At 41.9% G+C, this 27283-nt stretch overlaps 1 protein-coding gene across 1 annotated transcript in view; it reads right to left on the bottom strand.

Moving 5' to 3' along the window:
* Nucleotides 1–27283, bottom strand: part of HTR3B (5-hydroxytryptamine receptor 3B) — a 74546-nt gene that overhangs the window by 24799 nt on the left and 22464 nt on the right. The window contains 8 exon segments of the mRNA XM_078432763.2: nucleotides 893–1075; nucleotides 1222–1432; nucleotides 9558–9715; nucleotides 10496–10556; nucleotides 10558–10666; nucleotides 11093–11202; nucleotides 11761–11805; nucleotides 25189–25349. Coding sequence (XP_078288889.1) covers nucleotides 893–1075; nucleotides 1222–1432; nucleotides 9558–9715; nucleotides 10496–10556; nucleotides 10558–10666; nucleotides 11093–11202; nucleotides 11761–11805; nucleotides 25189–25349 — 1038 coding nt within the window.

The following is a 27283-nucleotide window of genomic DNA, read 5'->3' on the forward strand; positions in this document are numbered from 1 at the left end:
ACAGAGCCCGATGCGGGGCTCAAACTCACAAACTGTGAGATCATGACCTGAGCTGAAGTCGGATGCTTAACCGACTGAGCCACCCAGGAGCCCCACCTAGCAACTTTCAAGCGAACAGTAAAAATAGCCTCATAAGTTGGCATATCATCTTCATATGGGGCCATGCTAACCTCTGTATTGTTCCAGTTTTAGTATATGTGGGGCCAAAGTGAGCCCTGAGATCATTCATACACTTTTTCAGATTAAGCGATAGGAACCCAAATACATACAAACTGTGCACGTGTGCTCTATTATTCTAGAGTCAGAGGCTCAGTCACTTTAGGTACTGGTTAAAACTGGAAAACACAGGGGCGCCTGGGTGGCGCAGTCGGTTAAGCGTCCGACTTCAGCCAGGTCACGATCTCGCGGTCCGTGAGTTCGAGCCCCGCGTCAGGCTCTGGGCTGATGGCTCGGAGCCTGGAGCCTGTTTCCGATTCTGTGCCTCCCTCTCTCTCTCTGCCCCTCCCCCGTTCATGCTCTGTCTCCCTCTGTCCCAAAAATAAATTAAAAACGTTGAAAAAAAAAAAATTAAAAAAAAAAAAAAAAAAACTGGAAAACACAAACACTTGATCTCAGCCAAAAGGCCGAGAAGCAATGGAAAACACAAACAAAAACAAGGAAAGCCAAATGAGGGCCTGACCTCTAAGCTAAAAGGAGGCCTTCTGGAAAGCCAGCAGGTGGTAGACAGCCTTCGATCTCCAGAGCAGTAATATCAGATGCAGCACAGAGGTTAAGAAGCAAGTGTTTCACACTTTTCACCCAGCGGGACACTGGCCTGGCGCTCCACCAACGGAAACTAGGGTGGAGAGTGATAAAGCAAGATAGGGTAGGGGCCTTGAGGCTTCTCACAAACCTGTCACCCCAGCAGGCTGGGCTTGGGGATCTCTTCTAGGCCCGTCAGCGTCAATGTCCCCTTGAAGGCATGAGAGGGGCCACTCTTGCTCACTGCTGCACTCATCATGGAGGAATGTGACCAATAGGATGGACTTAAATAAGCCGAGAACCAAGAAGGCCAGGCAAATTGTGAAGAAGACTCCTGGTGGAAGGAACCAAATGAGGTGTCATCAGCTAGAGTCTCTGGAGCCTCTCCCTCCCCCGCCCCACCCCCCGTCTGAAATGCAGCATCTCATCTCTGATGGGAGTCCTGTAACATGGAGGTCTGGTGTCCCCAAAGCTGCTTACCAATCAGAGGGGTGCTCACTGTGCTCCTTGGCATCTCATCAGACATGTTGACCCTGAAGACGGTGTAGCCCACCAGCACGTTGGTCTTGAACACAATCCTGGCTCGGCAGGTGGGTGGTAGGTAAAAGCTTCCCAGATCCATGAGCACGAGGAAGATGCTGGGAATCAGCAGGCTCATGACGTAGACCAGTGGGCGCCTGCGAATCACCACCTGGCCGGGTCCATGGAGTCTACTGAAGACAGGGTATAAGCTGATGGACTAATGTTTGGCCAAACCCACGGCCAAGAGATCCCCGAAGTCCCAACAGTTCTACATAATGTGAAATCACTATGTAGTTTCGAGAACGGAGATTATTTTGTGTTTTGGAAAATAGAAAAAAAAAAAAACCTTTAAGCTTTTATGTAGAACTAGTATTAATACTACTAACAATTATAAGAAGAAGCCTCTATTTATTTACCACTTGTTGTATGCCAGGCACTTGGCTGTGTTTCCTATGCTCTTATTCAAACCCTCACACCAACACTAAAGGCTGGGTATTATCGTCTCCAGACAAAGAAACCGAGGTACACAGACATTAAATTTCTTTTTCAAACTCACACAGCTGGTGAGCGAGAAGCTGTTTTAAATTGAGGTCTTACACCAACATTTTTCTTCGGACAGCGTGTAGGCAACATCTTGTACTATTTTTGGTTTAGCCCATCTTCCTATGTGGAACGTGAGTACCTTAGCACCTGTGTATGTGTCAGAGTCTGGGCAGGAACAAATAGCACCACTGGGAAATCTGTGGAGCTCTTGGCAAGGAGACCGTTTACAAGGAGCAGGGCAGAGGGAAACCACAAGAAGGGGGGCAGTGCCCCAGATACTTGGGAGGACTGGGTGAGCTGCTTCTGCCCTTAGTCCTGAAGGGGGCAAGGGCTGAGAACGTGAGCAGAATCTGAAAGCTGGGTGGAGAAGGCCACCAAGCAGGAGCTGTGGCTTCCCCTTAGGGGCACAGCCAGACTCGTGGTAACTAACTCCACCGGGAGAAAAATGGAGTGCTCATCTGCACCCTCCTCACTCTCCCCTTCTCCAATCTCCTGCCACTCCGTCCCCTCTTCCTATTGGTCAGAGAGACTGTGGTTCATCTCCAGGGGCACAGAGCAGGAGGAGAAGGGGCAAAGTGGGTCTAAGTTGGGGGGATAACTGAAGACACCCCGCAGGATGGCTGAGCATCCGGAGCTCCTGCCGGGGCTCTGTAGCTGGGAATTTGAGACTCAGAAAGTTGCTCTGTCATTGCCATTTTCGTAGACCTCGCTTCTCTGGGGGCGGTGACAGGAAGTGTCTTTAATAAACACAAACTATTTCCATCAGGGAACGATAGGACTGCTTTCTGTGACCCTTTGGGGGCAAAAGCAGCAACTTTTAAGACATTCCTCATGGGGCCAAAGATAATACCTATCTTACGATGGGTATTCAATCAGTTTGCCAAACAAATGCACGTTCTGAGCTCTTTGCTGTTGGATTTGGAGGAGGGGGGTGGCATGGGAATGATACCTGAAAGCCAAGGCAGAGGCCGTGAATGGAGGAGATGGAGGTGGGGAAGAGCTTGGCTGGGGGAGACCAGATACCTACCACCTTGCAGGAGATAACAGGGGTCCCCCAGCGTTTGGGTCTGGGAGCATATCCCGACTCAGTGGAGGTTGGCAGGCCAGAGCCATTTGGAGGATTGCAGTCTGGCTGTTGTCTTTCACATGAAGTATGATGGGCTGCAGATATCTAAATGAGAGCCACACTCATGCTTTGTAATGATATGGTTAAAACACATTTCTATCAAAGCACAGTCTACAAGAAAAACCACAACAAAATGAACTGTCACCAACCTGTGTGTCTCCAGCTCTCTTGGTCATGCTGTGACATGACCCACCAGGCAGTGGTTAGCTGGGGGCCGTAGGAAGGGAGCCACAGAAAGGGAGCCACATGGTCAGAGTCCACAGGGGTCTTGTGTTGTGTGCCTGACCTAGGCTATGTGGGGTGGTGGGGGGCAACCAAGCCTGCTGTCTCTAGAGGGTAGAAGTGGGAAGACCACCTCCACCCCCCAGACCTCATGGCAGATATGACATGAACAGTAAGTGTAAGAACCCTGCCCTAAAGGAAGTACAAGCAGGCAGCTGCCTAAGCAGGAAGAGCCTAGGCTTAGAGTCAAGGGAATAGAGTTGCAGAGTCCCTGGATTCTAAGTGCCTACATGTCCTAGTTTAAGTGCTCCCAGGTGCATGCCTTGATTTTCTTTTCTTTTTTTTTTTTTATGTTTGTTTATTTTGAGAGAGAAGGGGAGGGGAGGGATAAAGAGAGAGGAGAGAGAATCCCAAGCAGGCTCTGTGCTGCCAGCACAGACTTTGAGGCAGGATTTAAACCGACATACTGTGAGATCATGACCTGAGCTGAAATCAAGAGTCTGATGCTTAACCGACTCAGCCACCCAGGTGCCTGCCCCCTGATTTTTCTTTTTTTAAAATGCACTTCACTTTTGCTTGCTGAACATGTTGGGTACATTTGAGATTGGCTGTTGTCTCTTTAAATAAAGCCCCCGTGTAAATAACACATGCTGAGATGGTTCCTCTCCACCCAGAGGCTGGTGCAGAGAGTGAACATAAATCTGGGCCAGAACCAAAGACGGCTCCTCAGTTTTGTCAGAACACGTGTCCCCCACAGTGCCAGGGGAGAGGTGTGGCAGGGGCCAAGAGGCTGCGAGGTAGGCGGGCTTCATGGGCATGAGGCTTGGGAAACTTCCCGGGTCCTGGCACTTACAAGGGCTTGTTTGGTTTCAGGCTCTGCTGGTGCCATTTTGAAACTCATAATTTATGAACAGGGGTCCCACATTTTCCCTTTGCACCGGACCCCACCAAGTATGTAGCCAGTCCTGTCAGGAGAATATTTGTCACTGGATAGTGCCAGCAGCCGGAAGTGCAAGGGAAACATGGCGGCTACAAGGCAGACAATTAGCTGTCCTGTAACTTAAAGCAGAAATCCTGCCACCTATGTTTGGCTTATAACACTATAAAGCTACATAGGCCCTGTCTTTGGTTTTCTTCAAGAACAAAGGGCCTTCCTTTTTCTTCAGGTTGATTTAGGAGCATGTACTTATGGACTAATTTTCTCTGCAAGCCCAGTGCAGCCTAAAGAAATTCTAATTTTATCACAGTTTTCAGAAATGGTTTGTTTTCATGATCTCATTTGATCTTCAAATCTCTTTACTCTCTTGTTGAAGGAACATTAACTGACCATAAACACAGTGTCAGGCACTTTTTTTAAATATTGGAATTAGAAGAGTTAATAGGACAGGCTTCTGTCCATCCCAGGGGATCAGCAACCAGGCTCTGAAGATGGAAAGGGAATTTGCCCCAGAATGGACCATATCCAGAGTCTGTACCTGATTTAGACGATGTGATTTGGGACTTTCTGAGTTTATATTTAGATGTTATTTTGGTCTCAGAGTTGATGCTGAAATGGGGTAAGACATTTAGGGATGTTGGGAGAGGGTGGGTATTTTGCATAGGTGATGGACATGAATTTGGGGGAGCCAGAGAGGGCAGTGGACTGTCCAGGTTGAATAATGGCCCCAAGAATTAATGTCCTTCTTGGAAGGTAAGAATGTGACCTTATTTGGAAATGGGATCACCGCACATATAATTAGTTAAGATGAGGGCTGACTGCAGTGGGGTGGGCCAACACAACTGGGGTCCTTATGAGAAGAAGAGAGACGCACAAAGGAGAATGCCACATGAGGGTGGAGGCAGATCCTGGACTGATATACCTACAAGCCCAGGGTTGCTGTCAGCCACCAAAAGCTAAGAGAGAGGCACGGAACAGATTGTTTCTGGAGCTCCCAGAAGGAAGTAATCATGCTCACACCCTGATTTCCAGCCTCCAGAGCTGAGAGAATGAATTTCTGTTGTTTTAAGCCACCTGGTTTGTGGTACTTTGTTATGGAAGCCCTAGGAAACGAGCACAGGTGACTTGCCCAGTAACACACAGTTGGATGAACACCAAAGAATGGACTAGAATAGACCATGTCAAGCCGAGTTGCGTGTCAGCATCAAAGAGGATTAGCACATAGTCTCTGGAGTCAGACTGACTGGGGGCTCAAGGTCAGGCTCCACAGTTACCCTGTAACCTTGGGCAAGTTACTTAAACTTGGGCAAGTTAACTTCTCTGTACCCCGATCCATCCATTTGTAAAAATGCAGATACTCAGAGTACCCATCTCATAGAGATGTGAGGATTACATGTGCAAACTTAAAATGGTGCCCAGGGTCAAGTAAATGCTGGGTTTTGTGGTCACTGTCACAATGTCTCCCTGGGCAACATCTCAGGCCCATGATGGATAGCAGAAGCCCCGCTCTACCCATGCTTGTGTCCTCAGTGGGGCCACTGAGCCTGGCACATGACAAGGGCTCAAGAGATGTTCGTTGCGTTGTACTGGAGTCTTATTAGTAATGTTACTTTTAGTTCCAAGAAGGTGGGAGCGTGGAGTTAGCCCAGATGGGGCCTCTCCTATTGAGATCCATCCCCTGAGGGCTACCTCTCTGCAGGTCATTCCAGAGACAGTAAGGGACTCCAGCTGATGGCTGATGCTAGGGGGGGAAGGGATGTCACCAGCTCAGTGAGACCACTCTCCGTGGAACTGCCCCTACCTAGAGCCCATCATTTCTAACGGACTAAAGGAGCTGGTGCCTTTAAATTCCACAGAAAGGGAAGAAAAAGCACTTTAGTTTCAGTCCGTGTTCTCCATTAGACACCCTTCAGGTGTTAGCAATATTATGCCACAATTTCATTATCCATTAAAGCCAGGTAATAATAAGTACACAAAGGTATTTGGAGCCTATTGATGTTAATGAAAGAGATCAATCTAATTCAGAATGTGTGTGTGGAGAGCTCCTTGGAGATGGAATAGGCCCCAAGGTTAGCCTCTAATTGCCTCCTTGATGGTAGACCCCACCAGTACTCAATTTTGCATGACCGTCTTTATGACATAGTTGGAATTTTTGACGCCCAGACTCACGCTTCATACAGAAGCCCATTTTCCTCCTCTCCCAAGCCCCTCCCACCATTCCCAATTCAGAAAGAATGGGAAAGTTGCTGCCATTTAAGTAAGATCTCTGCATAGGAGCGAGAGCTTCCGGACTCGGAGTTGGATCTGGACCATGGGTCAGGCTGGGTTAGCACAAAGTCCATGACGTCAGGGTGCTTGAATGACCCTGGAATGATTTCTAGGGCTCTAAATTCTCATTCTCTCACTCTCCCTCCCGATCTGGTGGAGCTCAGAAGGAACTTCTCTCAAGTTCATGAGCTGCATTCAATGGATATCTCAACAAAACTACTCTAACCTAATCTATAAAGGAAAACTATGCCAGAAAAAGAGGAAAAGATGGGGCACCTTGCTTTCTCAATTGCCCCTCTGCATTTTTCCAGGGGTGCCCGGGAAGGCTCCCAGCCCTGCCTGCATGAACATCTCACTCATTGTGAGGATATGTGCGTGTTGGGCTCACTTTAGTTCTTCCAACAGCTGTCCACCCTTTTCCATCCAAAATGAATTCTCACATTTTATTCCTACCTCCTCCCACTTCTACCCTCTTTTTTTTTTTTTAAACAACAAAAAAACAAAAAGCTGCCATGTAGACATGGAATGATCACCCTTCTATTTCTGGAAGCATTATGTCTGATAATGTATTGGAGGGAATCTTCCCCCCTATGGCTGTTGGAGCAGGTGCCAGGCTGCACACAGACCTCCTTGCAGGCAAAAGGTGCCCATGCTCTGAGCCCCCTGTGGAATGTAGCCTGACTCCAATGTGTTAGCAGTGCCCTCTGATAAACAAAACGTGTTCTAGAGCCAGCAGATATGACTGCACATTAGCTCGAGCTAACCACGAATCCTGAGCACTTGATTTAGTAGTAATGGCAGCAATGTACATCAGGCCCAGAGGGGCAAGATATTTAGATCATCTTTCCTCCTGTCTGCCCCACTTGTCTCCACCCCCACACTGGGCAGCCTGGACAGGGACACTGCAGGTGATTAGATCAGGAGGAAGATGGCCCTTTGCTGTCAGGACCCTGGCAGACCAGTGCTGGCAGAGAACCGGGCTCTCAATTTCACATGATTGCCCAAAGGCTACCGAAGGTCACCAGGATGCCTCAGTTGTTAACTTCAGAGCAGGATGACTGGTATGGAGTAAGAGATCATGAGCCCATCAGGGCACATAGCAGGTGTGCGGAGGCATGGGGGCTGAGAGAGGCCAAGGGAGACAAGAGACCTAGGATAGCCACTGAATCTACTTTAAGTCTTTCCAAAGTTGTATAACTGCTTCTGGGCGTGGCTCCCTGTCTATGAAACATGATCTGTGACTACTCAGGGTTCTCTCCCTACTCTGTTCCAGAGGGCGAGGGTGGAAAGCAGCCCCCAGGGCAAAGAGATGCAGGGAACAGCTCCAAAAGCATACAGTGCTATCGATGCCCACCTCTGGCATACCTCAATGTAAACACTGTAAATGCAGAGGAAGCATGGCGGTGAACAGGGCAAAGGGATGGGATCACTGTTCCCGAGACACAGGGAAGCTTCTCCTTCCGTAAGCACTGTTTTACGCCTCTGTCCATCATATTTAAAAATGGACCTACTACATAGAAAGCCTTTCGCCACGACTGGGAAGACAAATTAATATTCAGGGTAAAGGGTGACGTGTAACTACAAATAATGGCTGCTTTATGGAAAGAGTATGAGTGTATGTGTGTGTGAGTGTGTGCGTGCGCACTCCTGTTTATCGGCCCTGCCTCTTGCCTTTGTTTGTCTCCTTCGTGCAGTGTAGGTAATGGTGTGTGCAGCGTTCTCCGGAGCGCTTGGTAGGTGACTGTGTTCCACCTCGCACGGGCTCCTCCCTCACATTTCCCTTTAATGCTCGCCATTATTCGGGCTGCATTAATAATGTTTGTGGGCTGATATCTTTAAAATTAATGAGGTGTTTACTCTTAGCCAAGAAACTCATTGAAATTAAAAAAGCTTTCTTTTTTCCCCTCCCTTTCTCTCACTTAAAAAAAAAAAAAAAAAGTGGACAAATAAGCCACGACGCTAGCTTTGCTAAAAACCAAGCAGAACAGGCAAACACCCAGACTCCACCACCAGGAAAGTATGAGTTGTGATGAGTTAGTTATACATTAGTCACGTTCAAGCCACAGCTATTTCTAGGAGGCCCTGATTTAACCAGAGCTTTGCTGGAAAGCTGCATGGAACATCTTTTGACCAATGGAGGGGCATCTGTGCCCTCAATAATAGCTTATTTTGATACCACCCCCTCTTAGCGTATGATTATCCAGCATAACCATAGCACCTAGGCTAGTCTGAATTTTCCTTCTTATCCAAAAGGATTGTTTCCAAGAGAATTCATGTCGTGTGTCATCCTGACCTGTCTGTAGTCTCTATTTGTCAATCACAGACATTACCTGGCATGAAGAACTCCTCCCCACCCAGCTATCAACACTATTAGCTGACTTTGCGCAGAAAAGCAGAAATGAATACTGACTGTGGATCTACCAGTTGCATGAACTTGCTACAAACCACTTATCAGGACAGTTTGCCAGAAGGGCCAGGGAAGGGAGAATGGCTGCTTCTGGAGTGCAAAACAGCAGTTTTGCTGTCCTGCACCCCACCCCTCAGGCCCCTGCTGAACAAACTGCCCCATGACAATGCAGCCAAGAGCATCCTGGTGGTGCTTCCGAGAAGCTTGGGTTCTCATCGAATCCCTTTAGAGCAGCTGTTCTCTCTGATCCAGAAACCACCAGGAGTCTCTGAGGATCCTGTAGGTGATTTGTTAGCTAATTGCTCAAGATAGTCAAATTAATAATGATAGCTTTATGCATTTGTTTCTGGAATTAATTAATAATTTACTCAGTTAAAAACAGGACAGTAACGTTAAAGAGACGCTCTTCTCCCACTCTGTTGCTGTTGCTGTATGTGGGTTTTCTTTCTTTTCTTTTTTTAGTTTCCCCCTCCTCTCAGCAGCAATTGGGAGTGGGGATGTTAGTATGCACCGAGAGGCTTGAGGATGCCTGCTAAGGTGGGTGGTTCAGGTGCCTGAAACCATTCTCTTTTTACTCACATATGGAATCCTTACAGTAGGAGTCCAGGATCTGGGACTGAATCTCTGGTCTGTGAAATGCTGTAATGCAAGGGGTGTCCAGAGCCACCTGAATCATCAGTTTTTGGATGATGATAATGAATGAGAATACACGACAGAGCAGAGATCCTTGAGCCCAGCAGAGAAGGCTTGCGACTGCAGAGAAGTAGGCAACAGGAACAGGAAGGACCTACGTTAAAACGAATCTGTGCAAAATCTCCAGTGTTGCTCTGCAGGATGTTGTATGTTGAGGACACAGAAAGAAGCTCCCACTCACTGTCCTTCAAAAATTCCTTTTTGTCAGGCTTAATGTCTTCTCTGCTCCTCAGGAAGGCCAGGTCTACATCTTCCACTGAAAACAAGAGAAACAATGGACTTCCCCACACACAGAGGCCCCAATAACCACCCGCTTTTCCAACTCCCAACTCAAATTATTCCTTTCACTCTTGCCCCCACATGTACAGTCTTACTGAGATGGGGCTCAGTATAACCATTTTGAATTAGGGATAGGGATGTGGAATAGAGTCTCCCTCTCAGTGAAAAAAAAAAACAAACAACCAACTGTGAATTTATAGTTTGTACTCCATTATCCATAGAATGATGGACCTGGTCCTACCACTTCTTTTTTTTTTTTTTAACGTTTTTTTTATTTTTTTATTTTTTTATTTTTGGGACAGAGAGAGACAGAGCATGAACGGGGGAGGGGCAGAGAGAGAGGGAGACACAGAATCGGAAACAGGCTCCAGGCTCCGAGCCATCAGCCCAGAGCCCGACGCGGGGCTCGAACTCACGGACCTCGAGATCGTGACCTGGCTGAAGTCGGACGCTTAACCGGCTGCGCCACCCAGGCGCCCCTGGTCCTACCACTTCTATAACCTTCTCAGTGGCAGAGGAGGCCTAATAGTGTATTCCCAAACCTAGAGCAGCAGTGAGCAATATATCTGGGCACAACACTGTACTCAGTCCAAATTACAATGGTAGCCAAATAGCTGTAAGAAAAGATTTCGATTTGTAAAAACTATGTGCAAGAACAAAATAAACCTCACAGACAGCATGATATAATTTCACCCAAGTGCGCCAACCCAGCACAAGAGTGTTTTCCCATTGGCACACTATGCCACTCACGGTTTACCCGTGTGCAGGATGCTACTGAAAGTTAGGCTGCAGTTCTGCATATCAAATGGAAAAGCGTTATGTCTCTAAATTGCATGTGGAAACCACCTGGATAGGCTTAGCGTTCTTAATGGTCCCAGATGAGTTCACATAGACATAGGGGAGGCCGGGTGATCATTCAATGTCCACACTATATGAAACACAAGAAGACCTCGCTGTTACAGAGAAGGCCTTAGTCATTTCAATACATGAACAGAACTGATTATGCGATGGTAGTGGCTGTGACACTCAGGATTAGTCTAGAAGTGCAACGACAGAATCACATTTCCCATGACGTCATTTACCCTGGCAAAGATGGATTCAGTAATGACAGCCTCAAAAGATAATTCACTTGCTACTTTTGCAACGGACATAACCCATGAGTAACCTCAAGCATTTGTAATTAAATCTGTATCTTAAATGATGTCAACTATGGTACTTCTACCTGGAATATTCCCAACACTATGATCCTCTTTAGGTTAAGAAACAAAAGACAGCAACAGTGACTGAAAGTGACAACTGGCATAAGTAGTCCAAGCAGTTTAAGCCCCGTAGAAATACACCCCAGCACACTTACAACTCACTGATGATGATATCAGGGGCCCAGATGGCGTTTAGAGGTAGAGAGATCTCCCTAATCCCATTAAACATGGTGGGGCTCCAGGATAAAAATTCGTCATCCCAAACCTGTTAGGAGAAGCTAGAAAAGAAATGTATCAAAAAGGGGCAATGTCAATCTCCCCAAAGAACTGAAAAACGATTTGGATGAATAACCCAACTGATCTGCTTGCTGGTACTGTTAAGGGAGAGGACTTCCCTGCTAACCCCTAAAGATGGTGCCCCAACCAGAAACCATGGCCATATATCTTACACAGATTCCAATAAATTAGATCTGCTGCAGGTCTAAGAAACTAAATTGCAAACACAAAGAAAATATCTATTCCTTAGAATAATTATATTTTGCAACAGATTTAATTTTTTTTTTTAATGTTTATTTATTCTTGAGAGAGAGAGAGAGAGAGAGAGAGAGAGAGAGTGCTAGTGGGGAAGGAGCAGAGAGAGGAGACACAGAATGAGGAGCAGGCTCCAGGCTCTGAGCTCTCAGCAGAGAGCCCGATGCAGGGTTCGAATTCATGAACCACGAGATATGACCTGAGCCAAAGTCGGACGCTTAAATGGCTGAGCCACCCAGGCACCACTATAGAAATCAGGAGTCCAGCATGCATGGAAGGAAACAGCACTTACCTCATAGTACCATATACTGGTCTTTAATTTTTGATTCTGTGCATCCTGCAAAGCAAAAAGAAAATCTGTACCAAATCTCAGAATGTCAATAAATCAAAGCCCAATTCAACAGCATAATAATTCAGAGAAAGAAAATCAAATCTAACTAAAAATGCTGATTTTAAAAGCACTGCCTTGACTCTTCAAATCTAACTATTCTCAGCTCCTAGTTATTACATGTGCCTGTCACTGTGAACTTGACTATAGCATCCATGACAAAATGGCACGAGGACTACACCGACATCTTGAATGATTTTCTAATCCCTTTCCCACCCTAATTAGTTACTCTGCCATTAATCAAAATTAAAAATGACATGTAGTCTTAGCCAATTCTGGGTACAAAGATGAGGCCAAGCTTTTATTTATAATCAAGATATTATTCACAACATTTCAGCGACTGTTAATCTCAACTGCTACTGGCAGCCATTCTTGTTAGGTTACCTTATGTTTGGATTTCTCTGGTTATCAGACTGAATGAGCTTAATGTAAATGAAGTATATTTTTGATGATATAAGTAGATGTGATTTACCCATGTCTGCAATAAGTAAGTAATTGTTTTGGAGAAGACCCTTAAGAATAACAACCAAAAAAAAAAAAGAAAAAGAAAAAGAAAAGAAAAGAAAAGAAAAACCACAAAACAAAAACAAAACACTCCTTACCAATTTTTTTCATATCTGTTCTAGTAATGAGCATTCTAAAACTACTATGGTCTTAGGAACTAAGAGGGATATCTCACACCATGTACAAACATTAACTCAAAATTAACATAAACCTAAACATAATGGCTAAAACCGTAAAACTCTTAGAAGCAAACATAGGAGTAAATCTTCATGACTCTGACTAAGACAATGGTCTCTTGCATATGAGACCACAACCACAGGCAGCCAAAGGAAAAGTAAATGGGACTTCATCAAAGTGAAAAACTTTTGCGCTTTAAAGGACACCATCAAGAAGTAAAAAGACAACCCTCAGAATGGAGACGATACCTGCAGATCATATACCTGATGAGGAGTTAATATCCAGAATACGTAAAGAATTTCTACAAACCCAAACAAAACAATAACCCCATTTAAAAATGGACAAGGGATTTAAATAGACAGTTCTCCAAAGTGGATATACAAATGGCTAATAAGCACATGAAAAGAAGCTCAACATCACTGCCAAGGACCAAATTATGTCCTTCCAAAACTCATATGTGACTAAATTTGGAGACAGGACTTTTAAAAGGTAACTAAGGTTAAATGAGGGCACTATCTACTAGGATTGGTGGCTTTAGAAGAAGAGGTAGAGAGAATGATCTCTCTGTCTCCTCCATGTGGGTATGGAGAAGAAGGCAGGCATTAGCAAGCCAGGAAGAGCTCTCACCAGGAACCTAACTGGCTAGAACTTTGATCTTGGACTTCCCAGCCTCTGGAACTGTAGGAAACAGAGTTGATGGCCTTTGTTATGGCAGTCCATGCTCACCAATACAATCACTAACCGTCAGGGAAGTGCAAATCAAAACCACAGTGAAATACCGCTTCACTCTCATTAGATGGCTACTAAAACAAAACAAAATAAAACAAAAACATAAAATAAGTGTTGGTGAGGATATAAAGAAATTGACATCCTCATGCACTATTAGTGGGAATGTAAAATGGTACAGCTGCTATGGAAAACAGTGGCAGCTCCTAAAAAATTAAAAATAGAATTACCATATGGTCTAGCAATTCCATTCTTTGGTATAAATCCAAAAAGAACTGAAAGCAGAGACTCAGTTATTTGTACACCCATGTTCACAGCACCATTATTCACAGTAGCCGAGGGGTGGAAGCAACCCAAGTGTCAATCAAAGAGGAACGCATAAGCATGATATATGCATACAACGTAATATTATTCAGCTTTAAAAAGGAAGGAAATTCTGGCACATGCTACAACATGAATGAACCTTGAGGTGACACCGCTTCCTTCCAAGTTTTACCAGCTGAGAGATTCTGAAATAGATACTGTTTTTAAAGTCAGTATTATTTACATCTGACTTTCTTCCTCTGAACTGTCATACTGTAGAACTGGGCTTTGATTTACTGACATTCTAAGATCTGGGCTGTCCCCCACTAAAGCACATAAAGGCTCAGTTCTGGGTTTCGCTGCCATCACAAACAGGGGAAAAAATAACCCAAGTTCAAAATGCACTTTGTATTACTGGAAAACACAGCTTTTTCACTCTTCTTTCACAACAAATCTAGTCTTACATCTATGAAATGTCCTGACCAAGTGTTTTTTTAAATCCCCGTCTCGCCAAGTCATGAACGTATCACTAAGTCAGTTATGTGGCTGGGGAGACCAGCATTTTATCCCATCGATTCGTATTGACTGCCATATTGATGCCTCTGCTGGCCCTTCTCTTCCCACCCATTGCTCTGTCATGTTACATGTAACAAGTGTGAAGAATTTTTTTCTAATATATTAGGGGGTATCTGGGAGCATTTGTCATTCAGCCCTAAAGAACACAATGTCAAAAAGGAGTCTGAGGCTAAAACTGAAATCTTTTTTTTTTTTTTTTTGTCACAGGAAACAAGTTTCTCAATGCCAGCTGGTGAACATAATTGGTTCTCTGGTGGCATTATTCACAGCTCTTCCCTCTGTGTATCTCTCTCTCTCTCTCTCCCTCTCTTTTTTCTTTAGCTACCTTCCATCTTGCTTGTTAAAAGCAAAGGATATTTCAGAGAATTGGAATTCATTAGTCTTCCTAACAGAGGGAGTCTATTTAGATCTAAATTGGTGGTTAGCAAATACACAGATAATTCCCGCACATTCTTATTTATCTTTCCCAGTTCGTAAGACTATAGAAACAGATGCCTCAACGTCTGGCTGGGAGGCTCTAGTCAATGGGCTGGAAGACAAAGGTATCTGGGATTCGGAATTGACAAAACTCAATAGAAACAAATTGAAACTCTTCACTGTTGAGTAGATTATCTCTATAATCAGATTTCCCTAAGGTACTCATAATACCCAGAAATTCTAAGACAAGACTGTAGTTTTTCATATAAACAAAACAGGAGGCAAAACATAATGGAAGCGAGGTGCCACAATGAGAGCTGGGCTGAAAGCTCTTCACGCCAAACAAAAGTTGCCAGCAGCTCAGCTGCCGCCAGATGCACCCAACAAGTTATCTATTCACACTGGGGGTGTCCTTGGCTGATTCTGTGTGCCATGTCATCAAGTCCTTCCAAACAGGCCCTGCCTCCAGGATGGACTCTAGGCTTGGCCCTGCTGAATGTAATAGAGACGTTCGCAAAGCCTATTAGATGATACCATTCATAATGACGGTACTAAAATTGGCACTTATGTATTTTGATTAATTAACTGCTTGACAAATATCTATCCAGTATCTTTGAAGCAAGATATGCTGTGCTGCATAATATGGGAAATATGAATATGAGTAAGCAAGTCCTTCCCTCAAGAAGCTTATTAATAAATTAGGGTATGTGACATTTTAACAAATCACTATGTGTGTTAAGAAATATACAGACTTGGGGCACCTGGGTGGCTCAATCGGGTAAGCGTCCAACTTCGGCTCAGGTCATGATCCCGCGGTTCGTTGAGTCCGAGCCCCGCATTGGGCTCTGTGCTGACAGCTCAGAGCCTGGAGACTGCTTCGGATTCTGTGTCTCTGTCTCTCTCTACCCCTCCTCCACTTACGCTCTGCCTCTTTCTCAAAAATAAATAAATATTTAAAAAATTTAAAAAATATACACAGACTTCTGTGGATTTAAAGGGAGGAGATATTGCTGTCAGCTTGCAGAATTGAGGGAAATCTTTCTCAGAAGTGGAGATTTGAAGGACTAGAATATTTTACAGATGGAGAAGGAAGACAAAGCCATTTAGTGGAGGAAACAGCATACAGGCAGGAAACAACAAGGAGTTGATTTCATTGTAGTATTGAGGAGATAAGGCTAAGACAGTAGACAGGGATAAAACTAGAGGGATAGAATATAATATTTTTCCAAATTTCTAAGGAAAGTCTGTCTTATCCAGTAACAGGGGTATGTCTAATGTATTCTAGTAAAAAATTAGTATATTCCACAACAGTGGAGAAAAACATATCTTTGAAAAAGTAATGGTGTTCTCCTTAACTACCATGAGGAATCTGGTTTTATTTGCTTTTATCGGGATAGAAAGAAAGAATTAGGTAAAAAAAAAAAAAAATCCAATTTGATACAGTTGTTCTAAGGGAAAATATGAATATAGAACTTAACTCCTTTTCTATATTTATCTCCTAATAAGCCTCTAAAGGAAAGCCTGAGCAATTCTACTTTATCTAAATCAATATGAAATAAAAAGTGGGAGGATGTGGAGGGACCTAGAAGGCCTCTCTTACTCCCTTACTCAAGGCTGATTATACATCTGTCCCAGGGTTTCACATGACATGGTTCATCTCATGTGTCTTTACTCAATTCAAATCATGCTATTCCCACTGTACAATGTCTGGTAAACGACGCAGTCATAATAGCTCACAGACAACCAGCAAAGACTGACATTTCTTAAGTAGGTGAAAATATAGCCCCAGGAAATTAAGTCTCAAGAATTTTAGTTCAATATCCAATTACAGAGAACATTTAAGGGAGTTTTCTGTTGGAGCTTTCTGTAAGACTAGGCCTTTGGAGGAGGGGTGGATATTTCCTGGCATGTATTAAATAATATTTTCTAGGATCTTAGATCTGGTACTTTTGCTAAAACTGAGATTTGTGTGTGTGTGTATCATTTAAATGTTCTGTTTGCAAAGAAATAATGACTGGGGATTTATCTAAGCTGGAGGAAAATTATGCTAAAATATCTTGCATCAGACAAAAAAAAATAATTTAAACCCTGTTATATTGATTATACTTTCAGTTTCAAATTATGTTTTTCATCAATTACAATGCCTAATTCTCAGTCACAAAAAAATCAGTCTATGACTCCCAGCACAGCACTAAGATATTAACATAGAAAACTACCTCTATTTAAATAAAGAGAAATAATTAAGTGATTTTAACAAAGTACATTAAAATACTAACATTGTATTGTGGGGTACATTATGTATGTAAATGTAAAGTTGAAGGCAAAAATAGTAAAAAAGTCAGTGGAGCAGGTAAATGGAATGTTACTATTGCAAGATTTGTACAATGTATGTGAAGGATAATAACATTAATTCTAAGTAAACTGTATTAAATGAATGATGGAAATGGGAATCCCTAAAAAAAGCTAAAAAAAAATGATTCAGAGGCAGGCTAAAAAGCCAATAGAAGAACTAAAATCAAATATTAAAAATATATTTTCTTTACTTAAAAGAAGGCAGGAGAGGAAGGAAAGAAGAAAGAGAACAACAAAAACAGATGGCCCAACTAGAGAACAAATAGAAAGACAGTATTGGTAAATGGATGAAATGCTTCAGTTAAAATGCACAGATAGACAGGTCAAAAAAAGCAATGCCCTGGGGTACTACTCAGCAACAAACACAATGAACTGAAGATTATGGACAACCTGGATGAACCTGAAGGGAATTACACTGAATGAAAACCCTATCTCGAAGGGTTACATACTGTATCTTTGAATTTATATTCTTTTTTTTAAAGTTTATTTATTTTGAGAGAGAGACAGAGAAAGTGCGTGGGGGAGGGGCAAAAAGAGAGAGAGAGGGAGAGAGAGAATCCAAAGCAGGCTCCGTGCTGTGGGCCCAGAGCCTGATGGGGAGCTTGAACCCATGAACTGTGAGATCATGACCTGAGCTGAAATCAAGAGTCTGACGCCTGACCAACTAAGCCACCAAGGCTCCCCTGTGTGATATTCTTAAAGTAACATAAATACAAAGATGGAAGAGAGATTTATTGGTTGCCAGTGGTTAGGAATAGGGGGCAGGGACAGGATGTGGCTATAAAGGAGCAGAACCAGGTAGCCCCATGGTGATGACTGTGTTGCTTAATGTGTGGTAGTGGTGGTCACACAAAGTTACACACATGATAAAGTTGCATAGAAGCTCACACACACACACAGAGACAAATGAATATATGTAAAACTGGGGAAATCTGAATAAACTCTGTGGATTGAACCAATGTCAATTTCTAGTACCGATACTCTATTTGCCTAAGATGTTAACATTGGGGGATGTTGGGTAAAGGGTGCACAGAACCTCCCTATAAATTTATTTGCAACTTCCTGTAAATTTATAATTATTTCAAAATAAAAGTTGACCAAAAAAAAAAAAAAAAAGCAAGACCCAACTATATGTTGTCTCCAAGAAATGACTTTGAATACAATGTCACGTGGAGAGATGGAAAATAAGAGGATGGCAAGACACACGCCATGCAAAAAGTAAGCATGAGAAAAACTTCAAGAAAAAGAGTATTACTAGATATGAAGAGGGGCATTTCATAATGATACAAGGATCTGTTCATCAGGAGGGCATGTAATTCTAAATGTATACTCACCCAACAACAGAGCAGAGAAATAAAGCACAGTTATAGTTGGGGATTTTAACACTCCTCACTATGAAATTAATAAAGCAACAAAAATTTAAAAAGTTAGAGAAGATTTTAATAATACTATCGAATACTTTTATCAAATTGATATTTATGGGATAGTAAACCCTTCTATTCAACATTGTACTGTAGGTTTGAGACAGTGCAACAGGCAATAAAAGGAAATACAGGTATAAAGAGTGGGAATAAAGAAGAAACACTGTCTTTATTCATAGACAACATGATCTTCTACATAGAAAATCTGAAAGAATCTACAAAAAAAGCCTCTAAAACTAATAAGGTATCGTAAGGCCACAGGATTCAAGGCCAATACATATATATCAACTGTATTTTTGTATGCTAGGCAGAGATTCATTTTTAAATACCATTTATAGAATAACAAAAAATGTGAAATAGGGATACACCTTAACAATTATGTGTAAAGCACTAAAAACTACAAAATATTATGAGGAGAAATGAAAGGACTAAATAAATAGAGAGACAAAATGGGCTCACGGATTGCAAGACTATTGTTAAAGATGTTGCTTCTCCTCAAATTGACCTATAGATTTAATGCAATCTCAACAAAAATTCCAGCAGTTTTTTAAATAGAAATTGACTCTAAAGTTTGTATGAAAATGCAAAGGACCTATAAGAGTCAAAATGATTTTCAAACAAAAGAACAAGGTTGGAAAACATGCTCTGCTTTCAAGTTTTCTGTAATGCTGCAGTACTTGAGACAGTGTACTGATAGAGGGAGAAACACTGATTAGTTGGACAGAACAGAGTCTAGAAATAGACTCAAAATATATAAAGAACTCCTGGAATTCAATAACATAAGAAGCAACACTATTTAAAACTGGGTAAAAGATCTGAGCACTTTACCAAAAGAGATATCAATTGGCAAATTAGAGCTCAAAAAGATATTCAAGGTCATTAGTCTTTACTGAAATGAAAGTTAAAAAAACACAGTGAGCTATCACCACAAATCTACCAGAATGGTTAACGTTTACAAAGATTGACAATATCAAGTGCTAGCAATCATGTGGAGGAACTGAAACTCTCACACATTGCAGGTGGAATGCAAAATGATACAGCCACTTTGGGACACAGTATGGCAGTATCTTACAAAGTTAAACACAAGCTTATCATACAACTCACAATCCTACATCTAAGTATTTATCCAAGAGAAGTGAAAACATATGCAAATGTGTATAGTGGCTTTACTCATAATTTCCCCACACTGGAAATAACCCACATGTCCAAAAACTGGTAAACAGATAAACCAACTGCAGGACACTCGCACAACAGAATGCTACTGACTCCACAGCAAAACGTGGGTGGTCTCCAAGGCAGCATGCCACATGGAAGAAGCCAAAACAAAGTGTAAAATATCATGATTCCATTTATATGGGTTTCTGGAAAGGCAAAACTATAGTGAAAAAGGTAAGATCACTGGTTGCCAGGTATTGGGGTTAGGGGGAAGTGAGTGGTGTTTTAAAAGGTGTTTCAGGGGCACCTGGGTGGCTTGGTCGGTTAAACGTCCAACTTCGGCTCAGGTCATGATCTCACGGTCCGTGAGTTCGAGCCCCGCATCGGGCTCTGTGCTGACAGCTCAGAGCCTGGAGCCTATTTCAGATTCTGTGTCTCCCTCTCTCTCTGACCCTCCCCTGTTCATGCTCTGTCTCTCTCTGTCTCAAAAATAAATAAACGTTAAAAAAAATTAAAATAAAATAAAAAATAAAAGGTGTTTCAGAGTGCCTGGGTGGCTCAGTCGGTTCAATGTCCAATTTTGGCTCAGGTCATGATCTCACAGTTTGTGAATTTGAGCCCTGCGTCAGGTTCTGTGCCGACAGCTCAGAGTCTGGAACCTGCTTCGGATTCTGTGTCTCCCTCTCTCTCTGCCCCTCCTCAGCTCATGTGTGCTCATGTGTGCTTGCTCTCTCTCAAAAATAAATAAACACTTAAAAAAAAATAAAAAAATAAAAAGATGTTTCATTTTATGTAACTTATATCTCAATTTTAAGATGCTCAAAATCTTGTACAATACAGTTAAAGCAGTGCTTAGAGGGAAATTTACGGCCACAATTACTAAAATTAAAAAGAAAAAAGGTTTAAAATCAAAGCTCTAAGCTTCCACTTTAAGAAACTAAGTAAAGAAAAACAAATTAAATGTAAGTAGAAGAAAGAAAACAAATAAAGAGCAGATATCAATGAAATAAAAAACAATAGATAAAATTCAAAGCCAATATTTGGTTCTTTGAAAAAAAAATAAGTAAAACTGATAAAGTTTTCACAATATTGGTTAAGGGAAAATAAAAGAAAACACAAATTACCAACATGAGGAATGAAAAAGGCAATATTGTAAACGAATGAATATGACAACTTGGATAAAATAAATCCCTTTAAAAATACAAACTACTAAAAGTGACACAAGAAGAAATAGGAAATATAAACATTCTTACATATGTTAACTAAATTGAACTCACACTTGTTTTTGAGAGAGAGAGGGAGGGAGGGAGCAAGCGAGAGTGGGGGGCGGGGCAGAGTGAAAGAGAGAGAATCTTAAGCAGTCTCCATGCTCAGTGAGGAGCCTGAATCAGGGTTCAATCCCATGACCATGGGATCATGATCTGAGCTGAAATCAAGAGTCCGAGACTCAGTCAACTGAGCCATCCAGGCACCCACGAATTCACATTTCAATATCTTCTCACAAAGAAAATTCCAATCCTAGATGGTTTTACTGGTGAATTCTATCAAACATTAAGAAAGAAAAACATACGGGCACCTGAGGGGCTTAATCGGTTAAGCAGCAGACTCTTGATTTCAGCTCAGGTCATGATCTCATGGTTGGTGGGATCGAGCCCCACATCAGGCTCCACACTGACAGGGAGTGGAGCCTGCTTCTGATTCTCTCTCTCTCCCTCTCTCTCTGTTCCTCCCCTGCTTGCACTTGTTCTCTCTTGAATAAATAAACTCAAAAAAATTTTTTTAAAAGAAAGAAAAATATCCACATTAAACAACTCCTTCAGAAAACTGAAGCAGAAACATTTTTTAACTAGTTTTTTTAAGGCCAACATAACCCTGGTATCAAAACCAGACATGCACATTACAAGAAATAAAAACTGCTGCCCAATACTCCTCATTAACATAGACACAACCTATATTAAGTAGGAATTTAAATCCAGAAATATAGAAAAAGGATAACATATCAAGATTAAATGGGGTTTATCCTAGGAATGCAAGGATGATTAACATTTGAAAATCGAAATAATTTACCCTAGTAACTGCATAAAACAGAAAAGTTATCTGCTCTCCAAATAGATGGAGAAAAAACATTTGATGTAATTCAATATGTAGTCATGATTAAAAAAAACAAAACAAAACTCTCAGTGTACAAGAAATAGGAAGGAACTTCCTCAACCTGATAATGAACATCTATGAAAAAGCTATAGCTAACATCATACCTAATGGTGAAAAATTTTCCCCTGAGAATGGGAATAAACAAGGATGTCTGCTCTCACCGTTTCTGTTAATGTTGTAGAAGTCTTAGGCAGTACAATTTGGCAATGAAAAAATAAAGAGCATAAACAGATCAGAAAGGAAGAAGTAAAACCATGTGCAGATGACATGATTGTGTATGTAGACAACATTAATCTACAAAAAAACTACTAGAATAAGTAAATTTAGTAAGGCATACAAAGTCAACATGCAAAATTCCTATTTCTCTATAATAACAAATAGAAAATTAAAAAATTTCAAGTAACATTTATAGCAGCATCAAAAATACTTTGGGATACATTTAATAGAAGTATGTGTAAAGGTTCTACACTGAAAATTATAAAACACTGTTGAAGACCCAAATAAATGGAACAACATAATATATTCAAGGACTAGAATAATATTTAAAATTATTAAAATGTTAATTCTTCCATAAATTACTCTGTAGATGCCATATCATTCTAAACAAACTCCTAGCAGTTTTTTTAAAAAATAGAAACTGACGAGCTGAGTATAAAATTTATGTAGAAATGCAAAGGTCCTAAAAAAGCTATCTCAGAAATGAAGAACAAAGTCCAAGGACTTACACTGCCTGATTTCAAGAGAAAGAGCCTGACACTTATCAGTCAATTTAATTTTCAATCAAGGCATCGAGCAATTCAATGGGGGAAAAAACAAGGCTGAAACAACTCCTGTTTAAATGCAAAAACCCAAACCAAACCAAAACACAAAAACAATGATAAAAACCTTGATCGATATCACACACCACACAAAGATTAATTCTTAATAGATCATAGAACTAAAGGTAAGGAGCTGTAAATCTTCTGACAGGAAATACAGGAAAATGATGTCCGTGAACTTGGAGTAGCGAAGACGTCCTAGGACCTAGAAAGCACTAACCACAACTAACGAGCTGGTTTATTTTTTTTTTTTAATTTTTTTTTTAACGTTTATTCATTTTTGAGAGACAGAGCATGAGCGGGGAAGAGAGAGGGAGACACAGAATCCGAAGCTGGCTCCAGGCTCCAAGCCGTCAGCACAGAGCCTGACGCGGGGCTCAAACTCACGAACCATGAGATCGTGACCCGAGCCGAAGTCGGACGCTCAACCAACCGAGCCACCCAGGCGCCCCCTAACGAGCTGGTTTAAAATGGACTCCATTAGGGGCACCTGGGTGGCTCAGTCAGTTAAGTGCCCCACTCTTCATTTCGGCTCAGGTCATGATCTCACAATTTTTGAGTTCCAGCCCCACCTCGGGCTCACTGCTTGTTGTCAGACTGCGCAGACACTGCTTCGGATCCTCTGGTGTCCTCTTGCACTACCTCTCTCAAAAGTAAATAACAAAATTTTAAAAAAACGAAAGAAGAAGAGAAAAACTACTGATATACACAACATGAGTGAACCTCAAAAACATGATGCTGAGTGAAAAACTCCAGACACAATAGAGGACAACACAATAAAATTTCATGCAACGAAATTCTAGAACTGGCAAAAATAATCTATGGTGAAAGAAATCAGAACAGCAGTTGTCTCTGTGGGTAGAGGGGATGGGAACTGACTGGGCAGGCAGGCAATGAGGGACCCTCCTGGGGCGATGGAAAGGTTTGTTATATTGACAGGGGTGTGGATTCTTTGGGTACACCCAATTACCAGAACTCATTGGACTGTGCACTTAAGATCCGTGCATTTCCACATATGTATGTCATACCTTAATTAGAAAAAAAGTTTGAGCAGTAACTTGAAAAAAATATTAAACTATATTAACAAACAAGCTCAGTAAGGTCTGCTCATAAGAAAAATCAAAATAAATCTGGGACCTATTGATAATGGAAATTTTGTAATTAAGAAGAGAGAGGAGCAGGGGTAAGCCACCATTTACTGAGGGTGTACTGAGACCTCTGCTAACTGCTTTCCATGAATTCTCTCATTTGATTCCTGCAACAACCCACTCTTTAGATATAGAAGGAGAGACAGTTTTATACACAAACTTCCGTCACCATCCTTATCAAACACGTTAGGTATAAACTCAAGACACCAGGGCACTTTTTTCTTTTCCTCAATTTCAGCCAATAAGTGGTAGATGTAGGGGAGCCTGGGTGGCTCAGTTAGACGTCCGACTTCGGCTCAGGTCATGATCTCACAGTTTGTGAGTTCAAGCCTCTCATTGGGCTCTGTGCTGACAGCTCAGAGCGTGAAGACTGCTTCGAATTCTGTGTCTCCCTCTCTCTCTGCCCCTCTCCCACTCGTGCTCTCTCTCTCTCAAAAGTAACATTAGAATTTTTTTTTAAATAAGTGGTAGATGTTTTCTTAAATCTACCACGGTCACTAAAAAACATGAGCCATGGGAAAAAAACATACCTATTACTATTTTTGGTGTCAGCAAACTCATAAAATATGTACACTGATCTATGACCACCATTCTTTTTTTTTTAATTTAATTAATTAATCCACACCCAAGTTAGTTAGCATATAGTGCAATAGTGATTTCAGAAGTAGATTTCAGTGATTCATCTCCTATGTATAACACTCAGGGCTCATGCCAACAAGTGTCTTCCTTAATGCCCCTTGCCCATTTAGCCCATCCCCCACCCACAACCCCTCCAGCAACCCTCAGTTTGTTCTCTGTATTCAAGAGTCTCTTACATTTTGTCCCCCTCCTTGTTTTTATATTATTTTTGCTTCCCTTCCCTTATGGTCATCTGTTTTGTATCTTAAATTCCACACACAAGTGAAGTCATATGATATTTGTCTTTCTCTGACTAATTTTGCTTAGCATAATACCCTCTAGTTCCATCCACGTAGTTGCAAATGGCAAGATTTCATTCTTTTTGATTTCCGAGTAATACTCCATTGTATATATATACCACATCTTCTTTATCCATTCATCCGTCAGTGGACATTTGAGTTCTTTCCATACTTTGGCTATTGTATGACTATAATTCTTAAAACCTCTTGGGGCGCCTACGTGGCTCAGTCAAGTGTTTGACTTCAGCTCAGGTCATGACCTCACCGTTTGTGAGTTCAAGCACTACGTTGGGTTCTGTGCTGACAGCTTAGAGCCTGGAGCCTGCTTCGGATTCTGTGCCTCCCTTTCTCTGTCCCTCCCAACTCACACTCTGTCTCTCTCTCTCTCTCAAAAATAAATAAACATTACAAAAATTAAAACAAAACTCTTAATTCCATGAAACTCCTATTTCTAGACTATCTGCATCTCAGCTTGCAAGTTGGGGACTAGAAAGCATGTGTCTAATAAGTATTTTATCTCACGCTTACTGCTAACATGAGTCTAGTGCAACTTCCTTACCAGCTCAACTGGAGTCTTAAGAATAAAACATCTCCTAGACTCCTGCGTAAACAGCAGGTAGTTTTACTAAAGGGTAACATGAATCAGAAAGGGTAAGATGGTCCTTACCACATCCAATACGGCATGGACAAATACATCCAGGTATACCGTGGTGGCCTTAGTCCGATCATGAACTGGTCTCACTTTCTTGTGATATTTCTGTAATAGCTGCTTGGTGAGACGATATAGAGTAGAATTCCTGGGATGAGGTGTATCTGTGACTAGGATTTCTGAAAAACAAAACTTAGCATCTTAGCATCTTTACAAGATTTCAGACAGTTCAGGACTTGGTGGTTCCTAACAGAACATAGTTTTCAGCTTACCCCAATCTGCTTAAATTCATAGCCAGTTGGTGGGCTTTCTGGCAGACACTTATTTAAAGCAAGCTGATGGTCTAACTGCCCAGTAGAGAAATCTCACTGTAAAGATAAATACACCAACCTGATCTCCAAGGATCTGAACTTCACCTACAATTCTGTTTTCACAGCAGTCTTGCGTCTTGGGAGACAGAATCCTTTATTTCTGTATCACCCCCACCTACACCTACATAGAAAAAAACCTTCCTATACACTCAGCCACAAGTTATGTCCTATTTGGGTTTTTCTTTTGATTTTCCATTCACAATTCAACGGTTAAGTAGAAAATCCAAGCAGGAACATGGACAAACCAATGGACCCAAAGATCTGTGTGGATTCTTCAATAATGGGATTAATGAGATTACAATTCACACTTTTCTTCTCAAAAAAAAAAAAAATCTCTTTTTGCACTCAACTGTCTATAAATAAAACATGCTTGTCAGAAAATGAGATCTCCGCTTTGGGAAAAAATTCTTTCTGGTTCCAGAGAACAACCATTTTCTATGACCTGGGAATCCTGATTTGCAGAGGAGCAGTGATTGGTGTTGAGGCAGGGGAGGCCAGGGGAAAGGAAGCCCGGGAAGCGAGCACCAACAATTGGAAGTGACAAATTTGCGAGGGCTTCCTCTGAATTGCAAAAAGATATTTTGCTCACAAGCTCTGCCAGCTCCTGGGGGATTCAAAGCTTCGCTAAGTCATTGGACTGAAGCAAATTGCACACCTCCTGCCACAGTGCGTGAGTGAAATCTATCTGTCGTGTCCTGTGCGTGAATTCACCTCGCCTCTCAGTGGTTTTGATGGTTATTTTGATGAGCCGCTGAAGGTGTGCAGGGTCCAGCAGGAAACTGTAAATGAGATCTCTTCTCTCTGTGCGACAGTCCTGTTTCTACCCGTTTCTTTATGAATGATGTCGTGTCACTCGCCGCCACGGGCAGCAATTTCTATGATTTATCAATGTCAGTGTGACCAAAATGCTAACAACGATGCTGGGGGTGCAACTGCAGACTCGTTGTGGGCAGTGGAATATTCACTTTCATTACCACCAGAGCTGCAAAGCTAATGAGCAGTTTAACTTCCTAACAGTTCACCCAGGAAGACGCCTAAAATGGCATCAGCTATTCAGGCATGCAGGACTAAGGCAGGTGGCTTGCATCAGGCGTCATTTTTAAGGTTTTTGTGAACTGTGATTGTCAAAAAAATGTGCTGTGAACCTCTCCACCTGAGACCATTTCTTGCTGTTGTACCCCAGGGGAGAGAAGTCAGGTGCATAAAAGCAAAGCTGGTTTGGCGCTTTTCCCGTGAACTTTGCTTTGGGCAACTTCACTTTCACCTCGCTTGGAAGCTCCCAATTCAAGTCCCAGTCGGGGAAGTACTGAAATGTGCGTGTTCCAATACAGGAAACTATCGGAGATAGAGTGAAAGCATAATTCTGAGAAATGAATGTGTTTTCCCTACACCCTCTGCCCATAAAGACCCAAATTTTCCCTCTGTTATCTTTTCTAGGAAACAATCCATAGATACCCTATAGAATAACATAAGTTTCCAGAACATGTCAAAGTCTTTGGGTAAACAGAGAAAGTTCTGGAATCTAGAACTAGGAACAATAGAGAAACAAGCAATGATAGGAAGAAAAATAAGAAGGAAATGAAAATATGCTGAAATAAACTATAAGGGCAGAGTTCTTTGTTCAAAACAGGAAGAAATAATAAATTACATTTCTACTATGAATGCAAATTTGCCTGAGGAGAAAGATCAATTACAAGAGAGAGATTAAGGATTTAAGTGACCATTAATTAACAGTAAATTAT

Source organism: Panthera onca, chromosome D1 (genome assembly GCF_046562875.1).
Source record: "Panthera onca isolate mPanOnc1 chromosome D1, mPanOnc1 haplotype 2, whole genome shotgun sequence".
Lineage (NCBI taxonomy): Eukaryota > Metazoa > Chordata > Mammalia > Carnivora > Felidae > Panthera > Panthera onca.